Source organism: Sander lucioperca, chromosome 18, assembly GCF_008315115.2.
Source record: "Sander lucioperca isolate FBNREF2018 chromosome 18, SLUC_FBN_1.2, whole genome shotgun sequence".
Classification (NCBI taxonomy): domain Eukaryota; kingdom Metazoa; phylum Chordata; class Actinopteri; order Perciformes; family Percidae; genus Sander; species Sander lucioperca.
In genome coordinates, this window is record NC_050190.1 from 26,472,968 (window position 1) to 26,498,381 (window position 25,414).

At 40.5% G+C, this 25,414-nt stretch overlaps 1 protein-coding gene across 5 annotated transcripts in view; it reads left to right on the top strand.

Moving 5' to 3' along the window:
- slc4a11 (solute carrier family 4 member 11) overlaps positions 1-24,690 on the top strand; it is a 140,498-nt gene extending 115,808 nt beyond the window's left edge. For all 5 annotated transcript variants that reach the window (XM_031280317.2, XM_031280321.2, XM_031280319.2 and 2 more), the window contains 10 exons: positions 233-346; positions 2,096-2,228; positions 3,398-3,471; positions 7,490-7,718; positions 8,112-8,218; positions 12,602-12,767; positions 16,207-16,380; positions 17,865-18,060; positions 19,300-19,469; positions 24,508-24,690. In XM_031280317.2, the coding sequence (XP_031136177.1) occupies positions 233-346; positions 2,096-2,228; positions 3,398-3,471; positions 7,490-7,718; positions 8,112-8,218; positions 12,602-12,767; positions 16,207-16,380; positions 17,865-18,060; positions 19,300-19,469; positions 24,508-24,574 (1,430 nt within the window). In that variant the 3' untranslated portion in view covers positions 24,575-24,690. The remainder of the gene's footprint in view (positions 1-232; positions 347-2,095; positions 2,229-3,397; positions 3,472-7,489; positions 7,719-8,111; positions 8,219-12,601; positions 12,768-16,206; positions 16,381-17,864; positions 18,061-19,299; positions 19,470-24,507) is intronic.
- The last annotated feature ends 724 nt before the right edge of the window (positions 24,691-25,414 follow it).

A 25,414-nucleotide genomic window follows, 5' to 3' on the forward strand; every position in this document is an offset into this window, starting at 1 on the left:
CCATTTGAAATGTGTTTTTTTGTACTTTATACAATATAACACACCAAAAAAGCATAATAGGGTCTTTTTAAAGTCTTTGCATCATATTAAGGTTCCCTGTTTAAAAGAATCTGATTTACTTCAGCTTCTGTTCAGCTCCACAGAATATCCTTGCAGACATGTACATGCACATTAATTAGTACACATCAGTACTTGCTCCTGAGTCTTCTCTGTGTGTGTCCTCTCTGTCCAGATGTTCGGAAGACCATCATCGGCCAAAGCATTGGCGGGGTCATCTACTCGCTGTTCGCCGGCTCTCCTCTAGTCATCCCCCTAACCACAGCTCCCCTCGCCATCTTCATCAGCGGTAGGCTTCCTCTTTCATTCAGCTCAGCCAAAATGCACTTATCTTTTTTATAGTTTCTGCCGATGGCCGATTTGAAAAAGGAGGCTATGGGTGGGTGGCGTGCTAAGAAGATTACATCAAAAATCAAGAGAAAGAGGCATCTAACCGTGTGACACAGCAGCTAGAAACTCTTAAGTCCCCCCTGCCTCCCTCTTTTACCAGAGAACACCACCGTTGGAGTTATTTAGCTGTTTGTTCACACATATGCCCCTAATGAGTGTTCCCGGTGCAGTCGTGCAAAAAGCACATATCTCCAAAAACTTCAGGAATTTTTTTTTCACTCCCTGATGTTGTGTAATGGTTGGTTTCAGGGGCCTACGGGTCAGGTAATATGCATGCACAAACATGTAAACTTTATATTCAGTTGTGAGATCCGTTCTATGGTTTTTACTCAACAGCAGTGTTTTGTTGGTTGGATTTTAAACGACCTTGACGGCTGGAAGCTGCGGAATGGGGCAGTGATGAGGAAAAGCAGCAACAATGCCAAGATGTAGTTTTAATACCAAAGCTGTTTGTTGGGTTTGTGGTGTGATGATCTTTGAAGTAAATGGGTTAGAATTGTGCTAAGCACATTCTCATGGAGATCATTATATTACATTTCCAGCAGCATATCTGAGCAGAACAATGGCTTGTTTGTAACGTTGTAACTCATCTGTGCACAAATCTGCTCGAGATTACAACTAAATTGTTATGGTTTTATAAAACCCATTACAATTCCTTTGTTCTTTTCATGTTTGAATAAAATGTGTGTGTGTGTGTGTGTGTGCGCGCGCTGATGTAGAAATAGCTGAAGTAGAAATCTGTAATTACGTTCTTCCTCAGTTTTTCACTAATAGCAGTAGCAAAAATATTACAAAAAGATGATCAATACAGTACCGTTCCTTATTGACCTAGTTTGTTTTTTATTTTATTGATTAAATAAATGAACATCGATCAGGCTCCTTCTGTTGACTCATTGTTTGTTTGACCGCCACATACAATTTCTCAGGCACTGATTGAATTTTGATGAAACTTGAAAAAATAAGGCATTTCTTCTTGTTGCTCCTCTTATTTCTATATTCTAAAATGACATAGATTAGACCAGTGATCGTGCTACTGTCTCTGTGCACATCACAACCAAGTTAACACAGAAGTTAGTGTTCAACGTGAAGGGGCGACATGTTTACCGCTGACTCATCGGCATTAGCAAAAGAAGCAAAGAATCCGTCAATCAACGAGAGTTAAACACAAACAGTTGTGAGGTTGTAGGAGCACATTGCTAAAGGTTACGGGACTTGCACGCCGCGACTGACGAGTCTGATTGCCGGTTAACGTTACATGATTGTCCACGGCAGGGTGACGTCGGGTTGCTTTTCTCCAAAAGTTGATACGGACTTACTTTTTTGCCGCAGGCATTCAAAACAAATGGAAAAAACTGCGTTTTTACCGGACTGTCTGACTGACATAGCGCTGCATTAATTAGCCAGCGGCTAGTGGACATTTAGCAAGCAGCTTAATCCGACTAAACACCACAGTGAATTTCAGCCTGCATGCAAGTTTTTTGTATATTTTATATATATATAATATTCAGATCCCAAAATTGAAAATCAAATCCATCGAACAAATATTCAAATATTCGGATCCAGCCCTAATTGCTAATAAGAACTATTGATATTTTATGATCCGTGTTCATTTTCCTATCTATGTATGTGTGTTTGTGTACGTGTGCAGTGATCCGAGGAATCTGTGACGACTACAACCTGGACTTCCCAGCTTTCTATGCCTGCATCGGTCTGTGGAACTGCCTCTTCCTCATCCTGGGAGGGATCTTCAATGTCAGCCTGCTCATGAAGCTCTTCAAAAGGTATTTCTCATACACTTTTTCATATTCAACTCTCTTTCATTGCTTTCGTTTTCAGTCAAATCAAATGTAAAGAAGCAATTCTTACTTTTATTTTGTATCTGTTGGCGGGCTTTCCTCTCTGTCGAACAGAAAACGGGTGGTCATGTCAGTGTCTGCAGCAGAATTACTGGCACTCAACAGAAAAGTCTGTTTTGTCCAACAAACAGTTTTCAAAGCACGCATCCTGTGTGATAGCTCCCCTCCCAGCTCCCACACATCCACAGTTTTAGATCTTTCCTTCCGCTTCCCTTTTCAGAGTCACTTTAGCCAAATCTCTGTTATACTCTGCCCTCTCTCAACGAAACATTGTGAGGAAGAAAATATACGCCATCAGGTTCTAAATATTATTTTATTGTCTTTAATACATTTGTTTTTACTCATAATTTGACTTTTGTGTGATTAAATGTATATACAAATTTTGATATTCATTTGATGTGTTTTTGTTTACCTGCTGCACATTCAATTGTGCGACAATTATGGTGATTGATTGTATTTAGTTTAATTCAGTTCTGTTTACGTCGACCAATGCTGTAGAATCATTTTCGTTTAAAAAACAAAATGCATGTGCATGCAAACTAGAATTTGACACACTACTATTTTAATTTCAATTTTAGTTTTTTGTTATTAAAGGTGTCATAGGTAGGATTGTGACGATTCAGGACTTAGCCAAAAAATGTGAACATCGACAACTTCTCAGTCCCTCCCCCCTTTCCGCTAAAGCCCAAAATGGTCTCCTAAGCCCCTCCCCCCACAAGGGAGAATGAATGCGTGTGCATGAGCAGTGATTGACACGCAGTTAGACACACCCCCTGGCCCTGATTGGTGCATCTGAACAGGGAGCTGTGGATTTTTGCAAATCTCACTGCAGGCTGTAGGTGGTGCCAGAGGAGCCAGATTTTTTTTTTTAAATGACCTGCTTCATGTAGTTGTACTGGAATTTTCTATATGACAGAAAGTTAGTTTTATAAGGCTTACCTACTGTACCTTTAAAAAAAATTTTAACAACATACAATTCGGAACATGAACACAGTTTATATCAACAGTTTTGTAACACATTATTTTTTATATATATGCACTTTACTACAACAACCTCGAATGTCACGTCTGTAATGTTTTCTGTGTTTCTCCAGGTCTACAGAGGAGGTCATTGCACTGTTTATTTCTATCGCATTTGTTGTGGATGCAGTGAAAGGCACAGTCAAAAGTAAGTATCTCTTTTTCACTGATTTCACAGTCTCACATTGCTGTTTTCCTGCCACATTACTGACATTTTGTCTGTGCAAATCAAACGCTTGGAACCAATGCTAACGCTAGCATCATACCTGCTGTCGGAGCCACCACCAGTCTTGTCAGCCTCAAACTCATGTCTGATTTTTTTTAAAAAGGCCATCACACCGAGACAGGAAAATATATATATATATACACTTTTTTACAATATATTATTTAAGTGTGCAGCTCACTAATTAATATGGCTGTCCTCAGCTGAAGAATGATTTATTGACGGATCGTCAAAAGATCTCTTCAACTGATCATTTAGTCCATTTAAGTAAAACCTATCAAATATATTTTTCCAGTGTCATTGTCATCCTGCAAATAAATACATTCAGTCATTCAGAAGAACCTCTTCAAATGTAGTGCTTATTGAAGAACAAGCCATGTTTTTGAATATTATTGTGATGCCAGATAGTTAATTCCCTGAAAATAGACCATGATATAAGGTGTTGTCAAAGTGAACGCGAAAATAACTATATAATAATGATTGTTTTTTTACACGCAATTAACACATGCACGTTCTGTGATTTGGGCCTTGGGCTGCTCCGTAGTTTGGGAAATCAGGAAGCGCTGCAGCAGTAAGGTTGTGGGTGGCTAGCAGAAACAAACCTTGAGCAGAAATGGATAAAGAAAAGGGTCTTTTGAATAAAAAGTTCAGTTTCAAAGCCCTTCCAGATTAGCCTGGGAAAACCCTGACGAACTTCCGGCAAATTTGAGATTTGATCTGCAAGTCCGTCTGGCCAAGAGCTCATTCAAGCCCATTTCCAATTTTTCCAAATCGAGGCACCAATCACAACCGTTGAGGCAGGCTTTACGCGATGACGATAGCGCAGCGACGTTGAAGCAACATGCTCGCTGGTTCTCCTTCATCGCTCTGATTGGTTTTAGGTCTATCCAATTGCGCCCAGAGGCATTTGAGCGGAGTCCGTTGGTGACGCCTCTTTGGAAATGGGCTGTGAATGAACCTTCCCCAAAACCACTCTGTTACAACTGAGAAGGGTCTGGTGTCAACCAGGCTACTTCCAGGTGGTTCTCTCCCCAAGACTGAAGTTATTTGCATGTGCTGTCGATGTGAACTGAGTTACCACCGGAGTACGTTGAGTCTCTAATACCACTTGTTGGCCAAGCTACGGCTAATGAAGAGTAACCAAAGGCGGGCCACGGATAGTTTGCAATGGAGACACCCAGACAACTCTTCAAGCAACAAACTTTCAACAGCGATAGCACGAATGCACAAGGTCCATTGTTTTGTGTTGAGCTGCTTACAAAAATGAGATGTTTAGTTATCCTTTCAGAGTGTAAAGTGGGACACAACATTGTCAGTATTACCAAGTAATGTTCCATTCAGGTCAATGTGCCCATCTGTTGTTGCTTGATGGGCTTGAGTTTGCCATGTTATGCTTTCATCAGATTTTCTGAGCATACAGTACCTTTGAGGTTATTCTGCAGAGTATTCTAGACAGTCTTTGTCATTGTTTTTTTTGTTTTTTTGTTTGTTTCAATAATAATAAAGATTTGCATAAAGCAAGCAGATTTGTCCGCTCCCATGTTGATAAGAGCATTCAAAACTTGAAAAATATCCCTTTTAAAGTACATTTAGAACAGATAAAAATGTGCAGTTAATTTGGGATTATTCGCAAGTTAACTATGGATTATAATGCAGTTAATCGTGTTTAAGTATTTTAATTGATTGACAGCCCTACATGAAACACAACAAACAGATTCTCAGACAATGAAGACGTAATAATCAACAACTTTAATAAGCAGGTCAAACCCCTAACAAGTGAGCATTTTGTCTGGCCAAGAGTAAGAAACTGAGCGGTCTAGATAGTTTGGTGGTGGGAAATCAGAAGAGACATATTACTTCACACATTAGAAAGATATTATGCACTAAATTAATCAATCCAGATTTCCAACCCAGCCTGCAGCCATATTACACCACCCCTCCCTTTACCGCACCTCATCTTAGTATATCATAAATATTTTACACAATTTAATTTCCAAAAAATAAGATGAGGATAGCAGAGTGTAATTTATTTTGAATGCAATGTTGCCAGCGTAGTAGTTCAATTTTCAGAAACCATTTGTAAAATGCGCTCCAAGCTCATATGCCATTACCATAACATTAACCTATGCCATTTTGTTGACACTTTTCATCCAAAATATTTTGCTGTAACATGAATGAATACATTCCGGGTGTGTATCCCAGTCTCCTGTACAACTTTGCTTGCCACATAACTTTTTTCCTGGATGATGAAAAGGCCTGCGGAGGGAGCAGCATGCAGGTCGGGGCATACACTCTCAATGGAAGTGATGAGCGGAATTATTTCTACTAGTGTGGCACGCCTGTAGACAAGGTTCTTCTTATTTAAAATAGTTGTAAAAGCACTCTACAGAGTTTAACATCCCAACCTTCAACATGATGCTAAAGGGGCAGAGCCACATTATGACTGGTGGGTTGTTTATCCTGTAGGTCTGATGTGGGTGTCATGACTGATTTCAGTGGACCGATTCCAGATAGAGATACAATCATACAGTATGTGGTGTTTCAGATTCTTATAGTCACTGCCTGCAATTCTCATTAAGATGATTTTAAATTAGGGATGTCAATAGATTAAAGTATTGTGATTGATCCCATGATTGTTCATAGTTAACTCGCAATTAATTGCAAATTAATTGTACATTTTATATCTGTTCTAAATGTACTTTAAAAGGGTTAGTGCGGGCGCCCGGATAGCTCATTTGGTAGAGCAGGCGCCCATATATAGAGGTTTACTCCTCGACGCAGCGGGCCTGGGGTTCGACTCTGACCTGCCGTCCTTTGCTGCATGTCATTCCCCCCTCTCGCTCCCCTTTCATATCTTCTGCTGTCCTATCAAAATAAAGGCTGAAAATGGCCAAAAAAATAATCTTTAAAAAAAAGGGTTACTGTACAAGTTTTCAATGATCTTATCAACATGGGAGCTGAAAAATAGGCTTGCTTTATGCAAATCTTTATTATTATTGATTGGAAACAAACTAAAATAAAACAATGACACAGACTGTCTAGAATACTCTGCAGAATAACCTCAAAGGTACTGTATGCTCAGAAAATCTGCTGAAAGCATAATATGGCAAACTCAAGCCCATCAAGCAACAACAGATGGGCACATTGACCTGAATGGAACATTACTTGGTAATACTGACACAATTTAGAGCCCTTAATTTTGACAGCCCTAGCTTAAACATGTTTGATATTTACTGTGTTTGAGCCAAATGTCCAAAAACTGTATGCAAGGTAGTGCTGTGTACCTTGAGTGAGTACTTTTTATGATCCAGTTGATGAGATTTGAGTGCAGAGCCAAAGCTCAGCTCAGGCTTATCTCACTTTTATGAGGTTCCCTCTCCTCCAGCTCTTCCTGCAGAGTTTACAGTCCTTGTCGCCCAAGTCTCTTCATCCAACATTTTATCTAAATGTAGTCTCTTCCCTGTGTTTCTGTGCTGATTGCTGCATAAACAACACAAAATGCTTTTAAGGCTGTTTGTTCGTGTTTGATGTACAGTCACATAGAAGATTTCTTGTGGGATTTTAGGGATGTAGTTTTGTAGTACTTAGTATCAAACCATGTACGCTGATTAGGAGACAAGTATTAGTAGTTATGTATTAGTAGTCTGGACATTTCACACAATAATACAAATGTGCAGGTAGCGCTAGAAAAAAAGTCAGGGTATCACCAAACTCGTTAGGATTCATCCTCCGGGCACCATGAATGTCTGTACAACATTCCATGGCAATCTGTCTAATAATGATTGACATATTTCAGTCTGGATCAAAGTTGTGGACCAGCCAACTGGCTAATCTTCCCATCCCTAGCCCGCTAGCTTGGCTAAAAAAATCTGCTTATGTTGCTATAGTAGCTGTTATGTGTGGGGTTTCTCAGTTGAACTAAACCCTCTGGGTGTGACTTTAGTCTTTCACAGGTACTACCACGCCCCGACGCTGGCTAACGGAAGCATAGAGACCTTCCCTCAGGGTGCAGACCTGCTCGGGGGGAACCGGAGCGAGGTGGCGGCTGGGTTAGCACTCAACGCCCTCCCTGAATCCGTCATCCAGTGCAGTCGAGAGAGGCCCGTCCTCTGCCTCCTGCTGATGCTCGGGACATTATGGATGGGCTATACTCTCTACCAGTTCAAACGGAGGTACATGCATTACTGCGGCACTGCAGCACTCACACAGATAAATCACTGGAGAAGTTTAAATCTTGTTTGGATGGGGGCACTGCCAGCTAGGACCAATACTGCTGAGTTGGACTCTAAAGATTGTCTGGAGTGACGGAGTTTAGAGGAACTTTCCAGACAAGCTCTTACATAATCCCGCTTCTGTCGAAGCTTCTGTTCCAGCCTGTGATTTAATAAGCATTAATATTCTACTTCTGATTGCCCCCAGTAATCAAATCAATCTCAAAGCCCGATAAGCAAAAGGCGGACCGAGGTACTTAAGCAGTGTCAGGATTGCAGCCATTGTCCTTTTCTTGTCCACAGTAATTGTATTCCTCTATTATTTGTCTTCCCCTCCCTCCTTTTCTCTTTCAGCCCGTTCCTGCATGCCAAAGTGAGGGAGGTGCTGTCGGACTGCGCCCTGCCCATCTCAGTGCTCCTCTTCTCCTTCATCGGCTCCTACCTTTTCAGTGACATTGAACGTTAGTATTATATGTTGCTTCTCCAGATGCTAGAGAGTTTTTCATGCTAAACAAAACTATACCGTCTAATCATAGTGTGGGAATATTGGCCTGCAACAAACAGGACCACAATATAGAGAGGTTCGACATACAACACTCTGAAGTCAAAATTCTTTACTCTTTACTTAACTTTAATGATCATTATCGAGATCAAATCACACACAGTGGTTATTTGAAATGAGTCTCTGATTTACATATTTTATATTTTTTTGTATAGTGGATCCTTCTAAATACTACGATACCCATGAGCCACTGTTGCTATGGCGAAGGAGCTAGTCAGAGACGCAAATCAGAGCTGGCGCATATTCAAAATGCTTTGTTAGCTGCATGTTGTATTATCAGGTTTCTTAAAAATAACGGCAGATGGTTTGTTAACACAACCATCTGAGGAGCCGTCATTGGAAACTGTTTGGGAAAGGGCGGGCACATCTGTCTATCACGTCCGCCATTCTTGTTTTGAACGTTCACGGCCGCCACACACACCTACACCACGCCTGTAGCTGCCAGGAGCTCCTCACAGGACACTGGTTAGTTCAGTGAGCTGGACACTCCTTTTTTTCTTAAAAAAAAATTATATACAAACAATATGGCTCAAAATTCTTCACAGTATTATAAAGGATCAGGTGCATACCAAAAAAACAAGAAAGAAAAGAAAAAAACAACAAATACAAGAAAAATAAAGCTAGAGCTTTTTTTGTAAATCATACTCTTCAATACAATTACAGTGTTTCACAGCATTACTTTTTTCATAACTTTAAGGGCTTTGGTATAGGAAAGAAATTCATGGTGAAATATATTAAAAGAAGGTTTAATTTTTATATACTTGGATTTGTGCCTTAAGTTTTCCGATAATGAGGATGTTGTTGACAACAAAGTCATCTTTGGTATCAGCCAGAACAAGTCCATAAACAGTGTCATTTTGCGAGAAGAGTTAAAGTTGAGAAATCCATGGGTTTAAGCCAGTTGTGTAGATCCAGTCAAAAGGCTTCAAAATAAATGCATTGGAAGAACAAATGTTCAGTAGTTTCAGTATCATCACAGAATACACATTTGTTTCTTTCAATACGAAATTGTTATCGTTAGAATTCACTGGATGGATACACACCATTTAAGATCTTAAAATGTAACTCTTTAGCTTTTGGAGCAATTATTAGACCAATTATTTTGGAGCAAATGCATTACTTGACAAAATGGATTTTCTTCTTCTTGGATTAAATGTGATCACACTATTCTCGTGTGGTCTTGTGATATCACAAGAATCCAGCTGCGGTGCAAGGTCATCTTAAAAGTGCAATCTTTAGCATCCACTCACTGATGCACACAACCGAATTCTAGGCTCTCTGATTGGATGTTTCTGATCAAAATGCACATTTGGGGTTGTAGTTAACTTCCTTCCCTACTTTTCTATGTGCAAAGGCTTTTACCTACCAGCTAAGTTTTTTTCAAAATACTACAATTATTGTATTAGTCCATCACCGCCATTGTCTATGCAGAAAATATACAGAACTTTGATTTCAGAAACCCTGGATGCCCAAAATACCTCCTCCCACATGGTAACTCTACGCCACGTGCATGGGCATATACGTTTTCTCACAGCTTTTTAATGAATGATGAAGTGATTAGCTGTTGTGTTTCTGTGCTGCTAACTAGGGCGAACATTGCTGAGGGAAAAGAATAGTTAATTTCTAACATCTGCAGGTGTATTAGCATTTGTTTGAACTTACAGAAGGTTGAAGCCTGTTATTTTGTGTCTTTAGGTAATGTTGTGAGGCTCTTTGCTGTAAAAAATTAATTAAAATAAACCTGCAAATCTAAGCACAGCGTTTGCTTCACAACATCACATTAAATATAAAAAATGAGGGAGAGTAATGAAGTAAGAAAGCTGTTTGTGTTTGCTAGTCAGCTGTCTTTTTGTGACAGTGCAGTAGTGTTTGGGGTGTATTTACACTTTAGGGATTTGGACTCTGGTCCAAGCCTGCTGATGGGCTCCAATTAATAGCTTGTTTACTTCCAAGACAGACTGTCTAACTGCGGGGCCTCCCCTGTTTCGTGCCTTTATTGTCTTTTTATGTTTCTTAATCAAGGCACAGGCCAAAACACATTGGAGATTTTCAGTTTTCTATCCTCCATTGTTTAGCATCATTTTTGAGTCTCCATTCATTGTTGCCAAGGCAGCAGCTGCTCTCCAGGGGTCGACACCCAAACACAGAGACGAGCGCCAAACCCTCAAGTGAAATCAAATTGAAGTGCCTGGCCAATTTTCTGTTCCTTTACCTCCAGAGACAATAAGTCATAAGATAATAAGTACATTATTGCATTGTCATTTCTTCCCAAATTGTACCAACTTAATTCAGCTGCATGTGATGGGATGCAATATTTACAGTGTTTCTGCAGGGTCTACAAAAGTCAAAAACTTCAAAATCAAAATTGTTGGCCTTATAAAGTCTTAAATTTGCTGAAGTATTGTGTTCTAGGTCTTAAATAGTTTTGAACAGGTCTTAATTTTCCTTCGTCCATGCAACACTACCTCCAATGCTCATTGAAATCCTCCCTCCTTTTTGATTCCGTGGTGTTGTAGTTGTTTATTTTGCTAGTCCAAATATAATTTGCTGTATTACTACAAACATGCAACTTATATTGCAGCCAATCAGCTTTCGTGTTATTGGTGCGAGTCTCTTTCAGATTGTACCACAGACATAAAACTGTTTTATTCTTCAGCTATAGCAAGTTTAGCGATACATGGCTTGAAAAAACTGAATTCAGGGCTTGATTAAAGGTCCCACGGCATGAAAATTTTACTTTATGAGGTTTTTTAACATTATTTTGAGATCCCCTAGCCTGCCTATGGTTCCCCAGTGGCTAGAAATGGTGATAGGTGTAAACCGAGCCCTGGGTATCCTGCTCTGCCTTTGAGAAAATGAAAGCTCAGATGGGCCGATCTGGAATCTTCCCTTTATGATGTCATAAGGGGAAAGGTTACCTCCCCTTTCTCTGCTTTGCCCATGGCAAGCTGGTCAAGGTCGCACCCCCACCCTCCACCTTGCCCCCCCTCTCTCCTCATTAGCATTTGAGCCTACAGACACAGAAATGGCACATACTAAGGAAAGCTCATTGTGGGACTGGCTCTAGTGGCTGTAATTCTGCACCAAGGCTACATTTCGGGAAAGAGACTTCAGATACAGTATTAGGGGACCACTAAGGTCTATATAAAAGAGACTTCAGATACAGTATTAGGGGACCACTAAGGCCTATATAAAAGAGACTTCAGATACAGTATTAGGGGACCACTAAGGTCTATATAAAAGAGACTTCAGATACAGTATTAGGGGACCACTAAGGCCTATATAAAAGAGACTTCAGATACAGTATTAGGGGACCACTAAGGCCTATATAAAAGAGACTTCAGATACAGTATTAGGGGACCACTAAGGTCTATATAAAAGAGACTTCAGATACAGTATTAGGGGACCACTAAGGCCTATATAAAAGCATCCAAAAGCAGCATGTTATAGGACCTTTTAAAGCCAACGTAAAAAAATGTTTTTTTTTATTGTTATGTAGGTCTTAAATTTCATTGGTAATAGTCTTCAAAAGATCTTAAAAAGTCTTAAATTTGACTTGGTGAAACCTGCACAAGCACTTTGAAAAAAAAATCCAGCCACTCTTAGAAAAAGATTTTTGGTGTTAAAACATGAGTCATCACAGCGGTTTAAGAGACATTTGATGTCTGTGAAGATGGAATGTGAAGAGTTTGGGATGTCCTGATTTGGGTTGGATTATTTTCGGTTTATTTGGGTTGGATTATTTTTATTATCAATAATCTGCAGATTACTTTCTCGATTAATCAATGTTTTTTTGTTTTTTTAAGATACTTTTTTGGGCATTTTTAGGCCTTTATTTGACAGGACAGCTGAAGAAATGAAAGGGGGGAGAGAGGGGGGGAATGACATGCAGCAAAGGGCCGCTGGTCAGAGTCGAACCCGGGCCCGCTGCATCGAGGAGTATACCTCTATATATGGGCGCCTGCTCTACCAACTGAGCTATCCGGGCGCCCCTTGATTAATCAATGTTGTGCCTAAAATATTAGTTGTTCTGTCCAATGAACACCCCCAAAACCAAAATAAGTTTAACTTTACTATCCAATAAGACAAAGAAAACCCGCAAATCCTCATATTTGAGAAGCTGCAATCAGCCAACGTTTAGCGTTTGTGCTTAAAACATGACTAAAATGATAAATAGATTATCAAAACACTTGCCGTTTAAATTCTGTTAATTGAGTAATTGATTTATTGACTAACTATTTCAGCTCTAGTTCAGTAACTTTTTCTCTTCTTCTGTGAACAGTTCCCGTCTTTAAAGTTCACGACCGGCCCGTCTTCAACGTGGCTCCTTTCGAGCGTCTGTCAGCCATGAACGTGGTCAGCGCCATGGGCCTGGGCTTCCTCCTGGCCCTCCTCATCTTCATCGACCAGAACATTGTTGTCTCGCTGACCAATGCACCAGAGAACAGGTAGAGGCAAAGATGAGTTCATATACAGGAGTTTCACAAAGCGAGCGTGATTTATTTTCATCTTATATATGACTTTATACACTTAGAAAACTGTCCATACTGTCGAAAGGGGTAATATTAGTGAGGGTGGATCCTGGGATACTAATTATTGTGCATTAAAGGGGAACTACCGCTTTTTTTTTTCTTTTTTTTTTTTTTTTTTACCTTTTCCCATATTTCTGTGTGTAAGTGACTGATAGGAACAACAATTTTTGAAATTGGTCCAGTATTAAGCGTGAACGCTGTAACCGGCAGTGTGGGGCAAGACTACAATTTAGTCCAAAAAAGTGCTTTATTTTGCCACTGACAGGCTCAGATTATTGATTACTCTAGGTGTCTGACAACATTTTGGAAAGGATCCCTACAGATATAGGCCTTTTAAAACCTCTTTTTGTTTAACCAGAAACAGAAAGGTCTGAGGTCGCTAGCGCTAAACCCACCAGACTGTAATATAATATAATAATAATACTTTTAGCGTGTAGAGAGCCATGCAACATATTTTCACATGTAAATTCGTAAACTGTGTTTATTTCAACCAAACACAGAGAGAGTTGTGATGGTTGTAAAAGTGGGGAGACGACCCAAAAACGGCTTTTCATAGTTTTATTTTGTTTCTGTCGACTTTGAATGAAGTGTATTTTACGATGCTAAAATTACTGATTATTTACATGGAGTCTGGTGGCTTTAGCGAACGCAATTTTTATGTTTAAAAATAGGATCTTACTTTTTAACAGAAAGGTCGACCTCCTTAGAAATCCTTTCCATAATGTTGTCAGACACTTAGAATATTAAGCTGAGCCGGTCAGTGGCAAAACAAGCACTTTTGTGAAAATAAAACAAGCTGGGCAATTGCCCTATTAACTTATATTGTAGCTTGTTTCGCTGACTGCCGACTGCAACGATCTCGCTTAATACTACACCATGTCAAAGATTGTTGTTCCCATCAGTCACAAAAACATAGGAAAATAGGGTCCAGGTTGAAAAAAACATGAGTTACCATTTAACTGGCTTAAACTCTTACTATGACCCTTCAAAAAGCCACCAAGGACCTTTGGAATCTGCTGAAACCGGATATTTGCCCGTGTGTTAGGGAGGGAAGATTAACTGAGGCAGAAACTTGACATCTGAGTCAAATTGTCACAGTCAGGGAGCTCTGAAGAAGCCTCAGAGCCAAAACACCATGTCGAGCCTTTACCCTGTTCTCCTACATTTGCATTGGACGGACCACTTTAGTGCCAACAGGCATCAGCCAGCCCGACAGTGAAAATCTATAATGATGGAATTTTCAACCCTTATCATCCACATTTGTTGGACAGAAATTAATTGGATCAAAATGTCTGTTCGGAACGAGGACAAATTCACTGGAAGGCAAAACAGCGGCTGCTAAAGCATAAAAAAAGTGTAATTTCCAAGAAAGTTGATTTGTTCAACACTATTTTCACAAATTGTACTATTGTGATCTAATCTACTCTACACACAAATATCTAAATAAAACAGAATAGAATCCAAAGCCTTGTATTAGCTGTAAGTGGTGTAAGTCTATAAAGCAGGTTTGCTGTATGACACCTTCACTACATCTCCCATGTGTCACTAACAATAGATCAGAAGCTGGAAAAAAAGTTGTGGCTATTTCTGTTCCTGCTTTTCTTTTTTGATCCTTTTATCTAGTGCATCCTTTTATTTGCTTGACATCTTTTTTTTTTTTTTATTTGGTCTGGAAATAAGATGTTTATCGACTTTTCTTTCCACCTGCACAGATCTTTTTTAGCATCACTTCTTTGTTTTCTGTTATTTATTCCATATATCGGTCATTATTATGCAAATAAACATGCGCTAAGCGATCTTTTTATTTTAAAATGAATTTATAACTCATACATTTTGGCTTGATAACCATTTAGTTAGACCTATCCAGAGGGATTTACAGTGTGCTGGTTTCAAAGGCACAGGACACATGGCTGGTGATGAGTCTGATCAGTGGTTTGATATTTCTGTACTGAACGGTTGCTGTACACACTAGAGATGCAGAGACAGAGAAGATGCACAGCAGAAAACGTGTGGCATCATAAAGCTCGCAGTCGTTCTTTTATGTAAAGTAACTGTAATGTCACACTCTGCTCACAATGTCGTCATCACTGACATATTGCTTTATGTTTTGCCTCGTATGAAATCATGAGAGACATGTAGCTACATAGATTTTCTTGTATGAGAAGAATTATAAGAAAAAGTGACACATATGAGTGGGGCTGGGTATCGTTAAAAAAAATTTCGGTACCGATATCAATACCGTGACTTTGATACCAGCGGTTCCTGAACAATACTTTTTTCAATAAAAATTCTATAAAAATCCATTTTAACAAAAAGAAATTACAACATTACGCATTACGGCACAAATCTTTTAATTTATTTTTCAGCTCCTGTCTCTGTGTGTAACAAAGTTTTTCCTGCGTGTCTCTACGACATGTAACGTTAGACAGCCAATCACCAGCTTTATTAGATCTTGGTAGAAGCATGCTGCATGCTTACTGGCTCCCTGACGCTGATGAGATTTACTCTTTAGGTGTTGATATTTGGTATTGAATGATGTGGCATTTTTCAATACTCGATACTAGGAGACATCTCAGTCGGTGCCTAAAAAGTATCAAATTTGGTACCCAGCCCTACATACGAGCGAGTTTATTCAGGTTGTGTTGTAGCTAACCCTAGAAGAACGATGCCCTTTGTGTTTGCGTAGTCTATTTCCACAATGTTCCGCTTCCAGAATGTCACTCTTTTCGGCCGGATGTCCGTCACCTTCCTCTTTCTCTGTGCTGGCATTCTAAACTCTGGTGGATTTCTGAGGACTATGGTTAACTGCTCCTCAGATCTCTGCAGGGTAAATCCAGACAGCTAGCTAGACTATCTGTCCAATCTGAGTTTTCTGTTGCACGACTAAAACTACTTTTGAACGTACACGTTCCACCAAAACAAGTTCCTTCCGAGGCTATTTTGCAGAGGCACCGTGGCTCCATCAGGCGCTTAGCACCGCCCAAGACGATTGTGATTGGTTTAAAGAAATGCCAATAAACCAGAGCACGTTTTTCTACCATCCCAGAGTGCTGTGTGGACTTGCCAGGCCCTCCTCCACGACGCTATGGAGGAAGGTCTGGCAATGCAATGTTGAAGCTGACCTTAGAAGAAGGATCCCCTTTGTGTTTGTGTGACTGAGCGTGTGGGTTGACTAACTGCTCTCATGCAAATATTACTGTATGCCAATTTTCTTTTTACATCTCCATCTGTGAGTGTATGAAGTGTGTGTTTCCAGCAGTGGTCTCTGTGTGGTTTGGGTGAGTTACTGTGGTTTAGCCTGTAGTCGTGCTGCAGTATGTTGCGTGTTGAGTGTGACCGTTGTGCTGCTCCTCAGGCTGCTGAAGGGCACGGCGTATCACTGGGACCTGATGCTCTCTGGGCTCATTAACATACTGATGTCGGTGCTGGGGTTGCCCTGGATGCACGCCGCCTTCCCACACTCCACCCTCCATGTGCGCCAGCTGGCTTTCGTGGAGCAGCGCGTGGAGGGGGGCCACCTCTATGAGACGTGAGTTTCCCGCCCCTTCACCGCCGCTGCTAATCAGACGCTTAATTAAAGGTTGTCCTCAGAGCATGCAGGACTGGTAATTCTGTGTTGCAGGCTAACTGTATCCTGCTCTTTCCTGATTGCATGATTACTATGTAACTAACTATTTTCTCTCCGGGTGGAAGAGGGGAGCGGGGTTTTAAGAGATAAGATGATTAGGTTCATCATTACGGCCACATAGATATGTGCAAAGGTATAGTTAGCGTATATTCAGGATTAGAACTGTGATAAAGAAGGCATAGGGCACAATCTTATGTAAGAGCAGGAGCTCTAATTAGAGATATTGATTGAAGAAAATTATGTGGAACTTCCAACTTTCCATATCTGATTGTCTATGAACATTTGCGAAAGTGGTTATAACAGCAGTGGTTCCAAACCTTAGAGTTACTAAAAGTAACTAAGCTCACTTACAGTATATGGCACCTTTGAGCAGAACCTTGTGGAAGTGCTCCACAATAAAAAATAAAAATAAAGAAGGAGACATAAAATTCCCAACAACAGAAATAGAAATGAATGAAAATTACACAAAGACAAGTGTAAACAGGTGGATATTTATCTGATCTGTCCTTTAGTTTAAGCCTGGTAAAAGAAGCAATGTCTTGAAACATGCAATCCCTCGAAAATGAGTTGTTCAACCAAATACACATTTTTTCTTCTAAGATTGTTTAATTTGAATAATTTTCCAGGGCCTGAAGAGGTAAAGAAAGGTCAAGAAAAAGACAAGAATGCTTAGAGGAAGAATAGACTTTTTCTTGTCTGTCCCACTAATTATCTTGCGACCTCTCAGACGTATTTAATGAAATCTTGGCTTCACCTTTCTTTGGACAGGATAAGTGGAGGGATTGGTGTTTAAATTATACTGTGTGCAAGACAAGACAAAACCTAATTCTACATTTCATCATGAAAAACTACTGATTGGTCAGCTTAGATTGCACTGTCCTCCACAACATTACACCTATCAGAGGGCAGAGGGCATTTAAAGCACAGCCACACACACAGCAACACACAGGCACACACACACACATACACAGGATGTTTTTCATTGTGTGGGATCAAAGTCAGTAACAATCTCTGTTCTCTCTTTATTAGCTTAAGTACACAAGAAACAAGGTTGGTGTAAATAGATGTTACAAAATCAGGGTATAGCATTACTTTGTTCACAGTCCAAGATTAGAAAAATGTACTGTATATATTTCCCTCAAACTCCTAAGTAACTTGGTCTGGAAAATTGAGGAAAAGCTGCAAGAACGCTGATAAGAAAATCCTGAAAAAAATGTTGTCTGTTGCATTGTATAAAACAATTGTGTGCTCTCCAGTAACCATTCAACTGTGTCTATTATTGTGTGTGTGTGTGTGTGTGTGTGTGTATGTGTGTGTGTGTGTGTGTGTGTGTGTGTGTCCGTGTGTGTGTGTCCGTGTGTGTGTCCGTGTGTCCGTGTCCTCAGTATCGTCCAGGTGAAAGAGACCCGGCTGACGTCTCTGACTGCCAACATCTTCATTGGAGTGTCGGTGCTGCTGCTGCCTCTCCCGCTGCAATGGATCCCCAAACCGGTCCTGTACGGCCTCTTCCTCTACATCGCCCTCACCTCCATCGATGGAAACCAGATGTGCGACCGCATGGCTCTACTCCTCAAGGAGCAGGTGAGAGAGAGAGAGAGTGTGTGTGTGTGTAATGTAAATATTTACCTTGCATGAGAACAAGGAGAGATGCATTGTACCAGGTTGTGTGTGTGTGTGTGTGTGTGTGTGTGTATGAGTGTGCGTGTGAGAGACCATATGTCGATTGCAAGGCTGTGCAGATCAAACGGTTGACTGGGTGCCCGGTGCTGTAGGGCCACACCTGAGTCAAATAATATTTGCAAATATGTTTTTTTTCGTGTGCGTTTTCATCTACTCAGAATACTTTACAGATAATAAATTAACATTGTTGTTCTCGTGTGGGATCAGCCACAGAAAGATTCTTTCTGTCACCCGTCTTACTTCCTGCTGAACCTCTTAACATGGTCAGTCACATTAAAATATAAAACCATATATTACCAAAATGTTTTGTTTTTTTTTCAAAAAGGAAATCGACAAGAATCTATTTTCTTGTGTCTCATCTCCTGTGTGTCCGATTTAACCTTGCTACTGGAAGCAAGACTTTCCCCTTAACTGTACACTTCACACACTGGCGCCTCCAAATGGCAGTGAGAGGTAACTGTTACCTCACATTAAAAATGTAATATCCCCCCTCCCCTCGGAAATGTATTTTGCTTATAGTTACTTAACTTGGATGTTTGAGCTTCACTCTGCAGAATGATGTACGTGCGGAGTTTCACTCAACATCGTATTATTCAACATGAAAGTAACAAGAAGTAGATGACAAGATCAAAATCCCTGCTTTAACACATGATTTTGTTTCAGGAGACACATTTACAGGCCTCCACTGTGGAGTCTTGAGTCTGTACGTTCCAGATAAGTCATGTTTCCAAAATGATTGCAGGCAGTAAGCAAGATTGGGAAACAGTTTTATTGACAGAGGTATGTAGTCATTTTTGATTGCTGTTAAGGTTCATACCCAAGAGTGTAACTTTGGGTTCAACACTGGGGGGTTGAGATCTCCATCTATCTTGCGAGGCCGTTTGTTTCATCATTGAGGAAACAATTTCTAACCGGGGGTTCTTGGGGTGCGTGCTATAAATACACTTTATAAGAAAACATCCACTGAAAGCCAAATGCTATTTATGATTTAAAAGCCGCTGTGCACTTCTTATAGTTGTGTGGGCCGTCCACTTCCCTGAGTCATTTCTTTTAAGACAGCAGGAGACCTGAGGACATCGAGGAGAAGAACCTCGGGGTAGATTGTTTTTTAATCTGTCCTGATCCTCTCACCTCCTACAGACGTCTTACCCGCCCACCCACTACATCCGCAAAGTGCCCCAGAGGAAGATCCACTACTTCACCTTCCTGCAGATGATGCAGCTGCTGGTACTCTGCACGTTTGGCATGTACCCCATACCGTACATGAAGATGATCTTCCCTCTGTTCATGGTCATGCTAATTCCAATCAGGTACGACCCTGGCCGCTTTTGTCCCAGAAAATGAGTTTTCCTCAAGTGCTTTAAACCAGGCTGCCTCTCAGCAGCCCACACATTAACGAGTGCTGTGTCTGACCTGAATCTGTCTCTGGGCGAATCTGTGGACGTGTTTCTATTAGTACAGGCATTATGCAACATGACACCACACAAATTGCAACAACAACTGTCAACAGATCTAGTCTCATAAAGGTCTCCTCTATAACATATAACAAGTCCTAAGAGATCCAAGTGGTGGAAAGTATTGAAAAATACTGAAATCCGTGATGCCACAATTTCCCATTGCAGCCCCATCGCAGGGGAGACACTACAGGTGAATAAGGAAAATATTTAGACCAACAGATATTACCATGAAACTTCCCCAGTTGATTACTTACATTAAGACAAGATTTTTTTGTATTACAAGTATTCTGAACTTTTATGTTTAATTATGCAAATTAAGGAATCATCTAATTAAATATGTGACTATTATGCATAAACACAGGTGTTTTTCGGTATTTTTCAACTTGGACCCAGCTTGCCCATGCATTGGTGTGACTAGTGTGTACAAAAATCTTTGAAATCTTGAAATCTTATGAAATCTTTTGAAATCTTTGGTGCAGTATTGAGTGAGAATGCTGCAACCGGCAGCCACGAACCGGGCTGCAATGGAAAATGCACACTGTCAGTCTCCGTCCACTAAAAGTGCTGTTTGTGCCACTGATGGGCTCAGATAATTATTCTAAAGGCTGATTTATGCTTCTGCGTCAAATCGACGGCGTACCCCCGCAGACCCCTCTGCGTCGCCGCGAACCCTCCTCCGAGCCCTCCGCCGTAGCTCGACGTGCACCTCCAAAAATTTGGCAACACAGACGGCAAGGCCTGTGATTGGTCAACTCATCCTGTGTGTTGATAGTCGGTGTTTCAAGCAGCCTACTGTGGGGAGTAGCAACATGCTAGTTCACCGACATAAGCTCTGCAAATAAACTCAGACATATTTTGGTTACAATGACGGGGTTATCCATTTGTAAAGTGTCTATATGTCAGTAACGTTTTGAAATTAGCACTTCGCCAACAAGCAGTACTTTGGGGGCAGTTGTGCTAAAGTTTGCTTGGTAACATAACATAAACTGGCTGGCAGACACCGCGCAAATAACCCCAGACTTATTTTCTGGTTACAGTAACTAGGTCAATGGATTTTACTGTGTCTATTTCTCTATACTTTTTACAAAATCTAAGCAAGAAAAGGCCAAACTAATAAGTTTAAGATTTTAGCACGACAGTCTATGGGGTTTGCCATTCTGAGTACCGTTTCGGTGGTGAGCAACACAGACACAGGCGACACCCCCTAGTGTTATGGCGGTGAAATGCACCGCGCTCCAAAGCAACCCCGACGCAGAACTCCGAAAGGGTCACGACGCCGTAGCTACGGCGTGGAGTTGACGCAGAATCAGAAGTGTCTGACAACATTATGGAAAGGATCCCTATAGAGATAGAGCTTTTTTTAAAGAGTAAGATCCTTTTTTGTTTCCACCACTTGGATCTTCATTAGGACTTGTCATATGCTATTGAGAAGACTTTTATGAGACAGTTATTATTAGTTGAAAGAGTTTCTGTTGCAATTTGTGTTGAGATTCACCCCTTTTTTTCTCACAAAATGCTTGCACTATATAACCACATATATTTCTAAACACTACCTTCTGTGTGGAATAAAGTTGACATTTCTAATTTTCTTGATTAATGTTAATTTAATTTCTCAAGTGATTTCCTTTGTGTCTAATGTGTTTCTTTTTGGAAACATCTAGCAGTCGAGATACAAATGTTTTGTGCCGCAGTGCATCTGCACAAAACAAAATGTGTGGAAAACAGTGTGGCTGCAGCACTGACAGCAGATGGGTGTTGTGCATTATATATGTTATTTGTAAATTCACAGAATAATTTACCGCACTCCTTGACTTTCTTTGGTGCATCAAACTAGTGGAATATATTCAATAAAAAATGTTTTTTTTTTTCCATTTGGAAAAACTGTTCAACTCTAAAGAAAGCAAGTCAACTTTATTTACCCAGTACTTAGTATTACTTAGTAGTATTTTCCTGTTTTTGTGATGATTTGATTTTTTGCATGTCTTTGAAGCACCTTTGTGACTTAGGGTTTGTTTTTTTTTTGTTTTTTTTTAAACCAAATGATGTTTTGTTAAAGTTAATTTTTTTCATTGCACCATACCCAAGTTTACTAAAACACACTGGTTGGGGTTCATTTCCACACCCTTACATTACATACCATTATTAAAGTCCAAATCTAGTATGCAAGCCTGATCCAGTAGTGACATCACACCAACTGGCAGTTCAGAATGGCTTGTTCAATGATGTCACAGTGTCACAAAGCTAAATTAGTCAAAAGCACTCAAATAATACTTCTAACTGCAAAATCCACCCCGAGACTAGACAACTGCTGTTTATAGTAGTCTTTACCTCTTATTAAAGTGCTCATATTATGCTCATTTTCAGGTTCATAATTGTATTTAGAGGTTGTACCAGAATAGCTTTATGTGGTTTAATTTTCAGAAAACACCATATATAATCTGCAGCTCCTCTTTTCACCCTGTGTGTTGAGCTCTCTGTTTTAGCTACAGAGTGAGGCATCTCACTTCTGTTCCATCTTTGTTGGGAGTCACACATGTGCAGTAAGTACTGCTAGCTAGTCAGAAGCAGAGTATGAGGGAGTGCCATGCTAGCAGCTGTGTTACAAAGTGAGCATGTTTGTCTCTGAAGTAAAGGCTGGACTACAATAGAGCTGTTTGGAGCAGTTTGTGAACAGTGTTTTCTGTTGGAGATGGTAAGTCCCTTTGGGGTGGACTTTGGGCTTTTTCACTTTGTAAACCTATAACATGCAAAAAAAAGATATATAACACAATAAAGGAAAGGGAAAAAGCCAAAAAGCACAATATGAGCACTTTAAGGCTAACTCTTTTGTTATTTAAACCTTTTCGGGTAGATGCTAGATCGGATCCGCTAAAAGTGTCGACATCAAAGGACGTGCCTTGTGGCCCGCCTTATTCTCCCTTTGATTGGCTTACCCTGTTATTGAAACACCTTACCCTAACCAATCCCCACTCCTCATGCCTGAATTTAACCACATCGACATCCGGATCCGATCTAGCATGTATCACATTTTCGGGGCACTTGAAGACAGTGCAGCAAATTGTCCACACAACGTTGACATATTAACTTATACATTTGCTATTGGTTATGGCTAAATGCTCCACTATGTTCACCAGCTAGCCTCTGACTGTGTCTGTGTGCTGTTTGCTGCTGGGCAGGTAGTGTACAGTGGCTAGAAACAGCTGCGTCGTGAAATGCTAATCACAACAAAAAGACTGAACCAAACCAGTTAACCAAAACAATCAGCTTGTTCACACGCTCTGTAGAGCTGAGGGGGAGATGCAGAGTCGGGTGATTCTCTGTCACTACAAGAAAACGACTTTATTAATCCTGCAAGGGGAAACTACATTTTTACACTTTTGGTGTTACACATTACACACAGGCCTGAAATACACACACATGTACAAACAGGACCTTATACATGCACTAACGGACAGATGTCAGAGTGAGGGAGCTGCCCATTAAAGGGGCCCCGAGCAGTTGGGGGTTGAGTGCCTTGCTCGAGGGCACCTTGGCAGTGCCCACAATCTGTACTTCGTCCGTACGGGGACTTGAACCAAGTCTCTACCGACTGAGCTACTGCCACTAAGCAGCACCTTTCACATACATTTAGTCATTTCATCTAGGGATGTCCAGATCCGATTACGTCATCGGAAATCGGGCCCGATCACGTGGTTTCAGACTCGATCGGAATCGGACGTTACCTCCCGATCAGGACTCGGATATATATGTATATATATTCTCATTATTTTTTAACACATCTATAGTTATGCGGTGGCACAGAATAAGACCCTTTTGACTCCACACAGAAACAGCAACGCATGCGGCATGACATCACTTTGTTGCAGAGACGCTATTGGTTAAATGCCGGCAAAGTAGAACACGGAAGCAGCTTGAAGCGGAACGCGCGAGTATGTCTGCGGTCTGGAGGTATTATAAAGTTGATGACAACAACATTGCCATAGCAAACTGTGAGATATGTAACAGAAGTGCTCTGTTTGTTAACAGAGTTGTTGAATGTTAAAATAAGGTGAATTATATAAAAAATAAGGAACATCCTGGATCTGTTTTTTCGCTCTTCTTTATTCTTTTTTTTATATATTGTAGAAGTATCGGATCGGGACTCGGTATCGGTAGATACTCAAAACGTCACCTTCCTCTTTCTTTGTGTTGGCGTTCTAAACTCCGGTGGATTTATGAGGACTATGGTTAACTCCTCCTCAGATCTCTGCAGGGTAAATCCAGACAGCTAGCTAGACTATCTGTCCAATCTGAGTTTTCTGTTGCACGACTAAAACAACCTTTGAACGTACACGTTCCACCAAAACAAGTTCCTTCCCGAGGCTATTTTGCAGAGGCACCGAGGCTCCGTCCAGCGCTTAGCGCCGCCCAAGACGATTGTGATTGGTTTAAAGAAATGCCAATAAACCACAACACGTTTTTCTCCCATCTAGGAATGCTGTGTGGACTAGCCAGACCCTCTGTATCTGGAAGGTCTGGCAAAGCAAGACTAAGTTTGGCCTAATGCCGTTTGTGCTGCCTCAACAGCAGCAGTTGTAATTCTGCTGCATTAAAAAGAAAAATCATTTAATGTCAACTTGAAGATTTTACCTTTGAGTGTATCATTTTGTAGTTGATATACAGTATGTGCAGCATGTTCCCACCCAGATCTCTAGTGCCATACTTCCATCAGCCACCACTGTATCGTTGATTCCATCTCTTGTTCCCTAGTACTGCTGAGAAGGAAGTGATAAATCTGGTCTGATAACATCTGACATTCTGATGGTTTGCTGGTTTGTTTCCTCCATTTTTCTTTCTCAGTGCCGGTTTAACAAATAACGACTTACATGGATTTTGTGTGCTCTGTGTTTAGGAACAACGTGCTTCCTCATATCATTGAGGCCAAATACTTGGACATAATGGATGCCCAACACATGTAGCCACAGATGGAGACAAGTTCTGGATCCACCAAAAAAGAAGGGGTCTGGAATTAAGAAAATTAAAAGAAATGAGGATTAAAAAACAAGATATTTTTCAATGCAACACTGTACGGAAGTAAGGAGGAGAATAACCGACTGTTTGGATTTTTGTATCGGATAAGAACATTCTTACAGGTGAAGCACTGGAAATGTGGGAAGTCGCGTGAGAAAGAGAGATGAGAGCTGTTGGAAATATTTCCAAACATGGACAGACAGCATCTCTCTGAGGGAAAGTTCTACCGAAGATCAGGAGCGTCCAGAACTCCCTGTTTCACCTCCGTTTGACCCCGTCAGCTTGTTCAGTGCCATATATACCTCCACGTTCTCCTCTCACGCCATATCAATATGATTACAATATCCTTACTGAAGTGTATTCATCTGTGTGTTAAGCTAAAAGTACTCACTTATACTGTGTAAGTAATTAAAAATGCTGCCAGTGTACATTGTAGAGTACGTAGAAAGGTGTAATGGCACAATGTAAGTATGAACAATATCTTTTTTTGACACTTTGCACTCACATTGTGTTTTTACACTGTCATTCGGGGAAATATTGCATACTTACACTGTGTTGATAAGTACTTAAATACTTTTTTTCTGTGGGTGAATTAGCTGGTAAGAACACTGCATTTAAAGGGGAATTCCGGCCAATTTTTACCTAAATCTTGATCACTATATATCTCCGAGTACTGTCGATAGGGAAAAAAACGAGCAAAACGGGTGCTAGCAAACTGGAGTTGCTGCAGCTACGTCCAGAGCTCCCAGTTAGCTAAAATGCCAGTTGCCGGGGCATGTTCTAAAGAG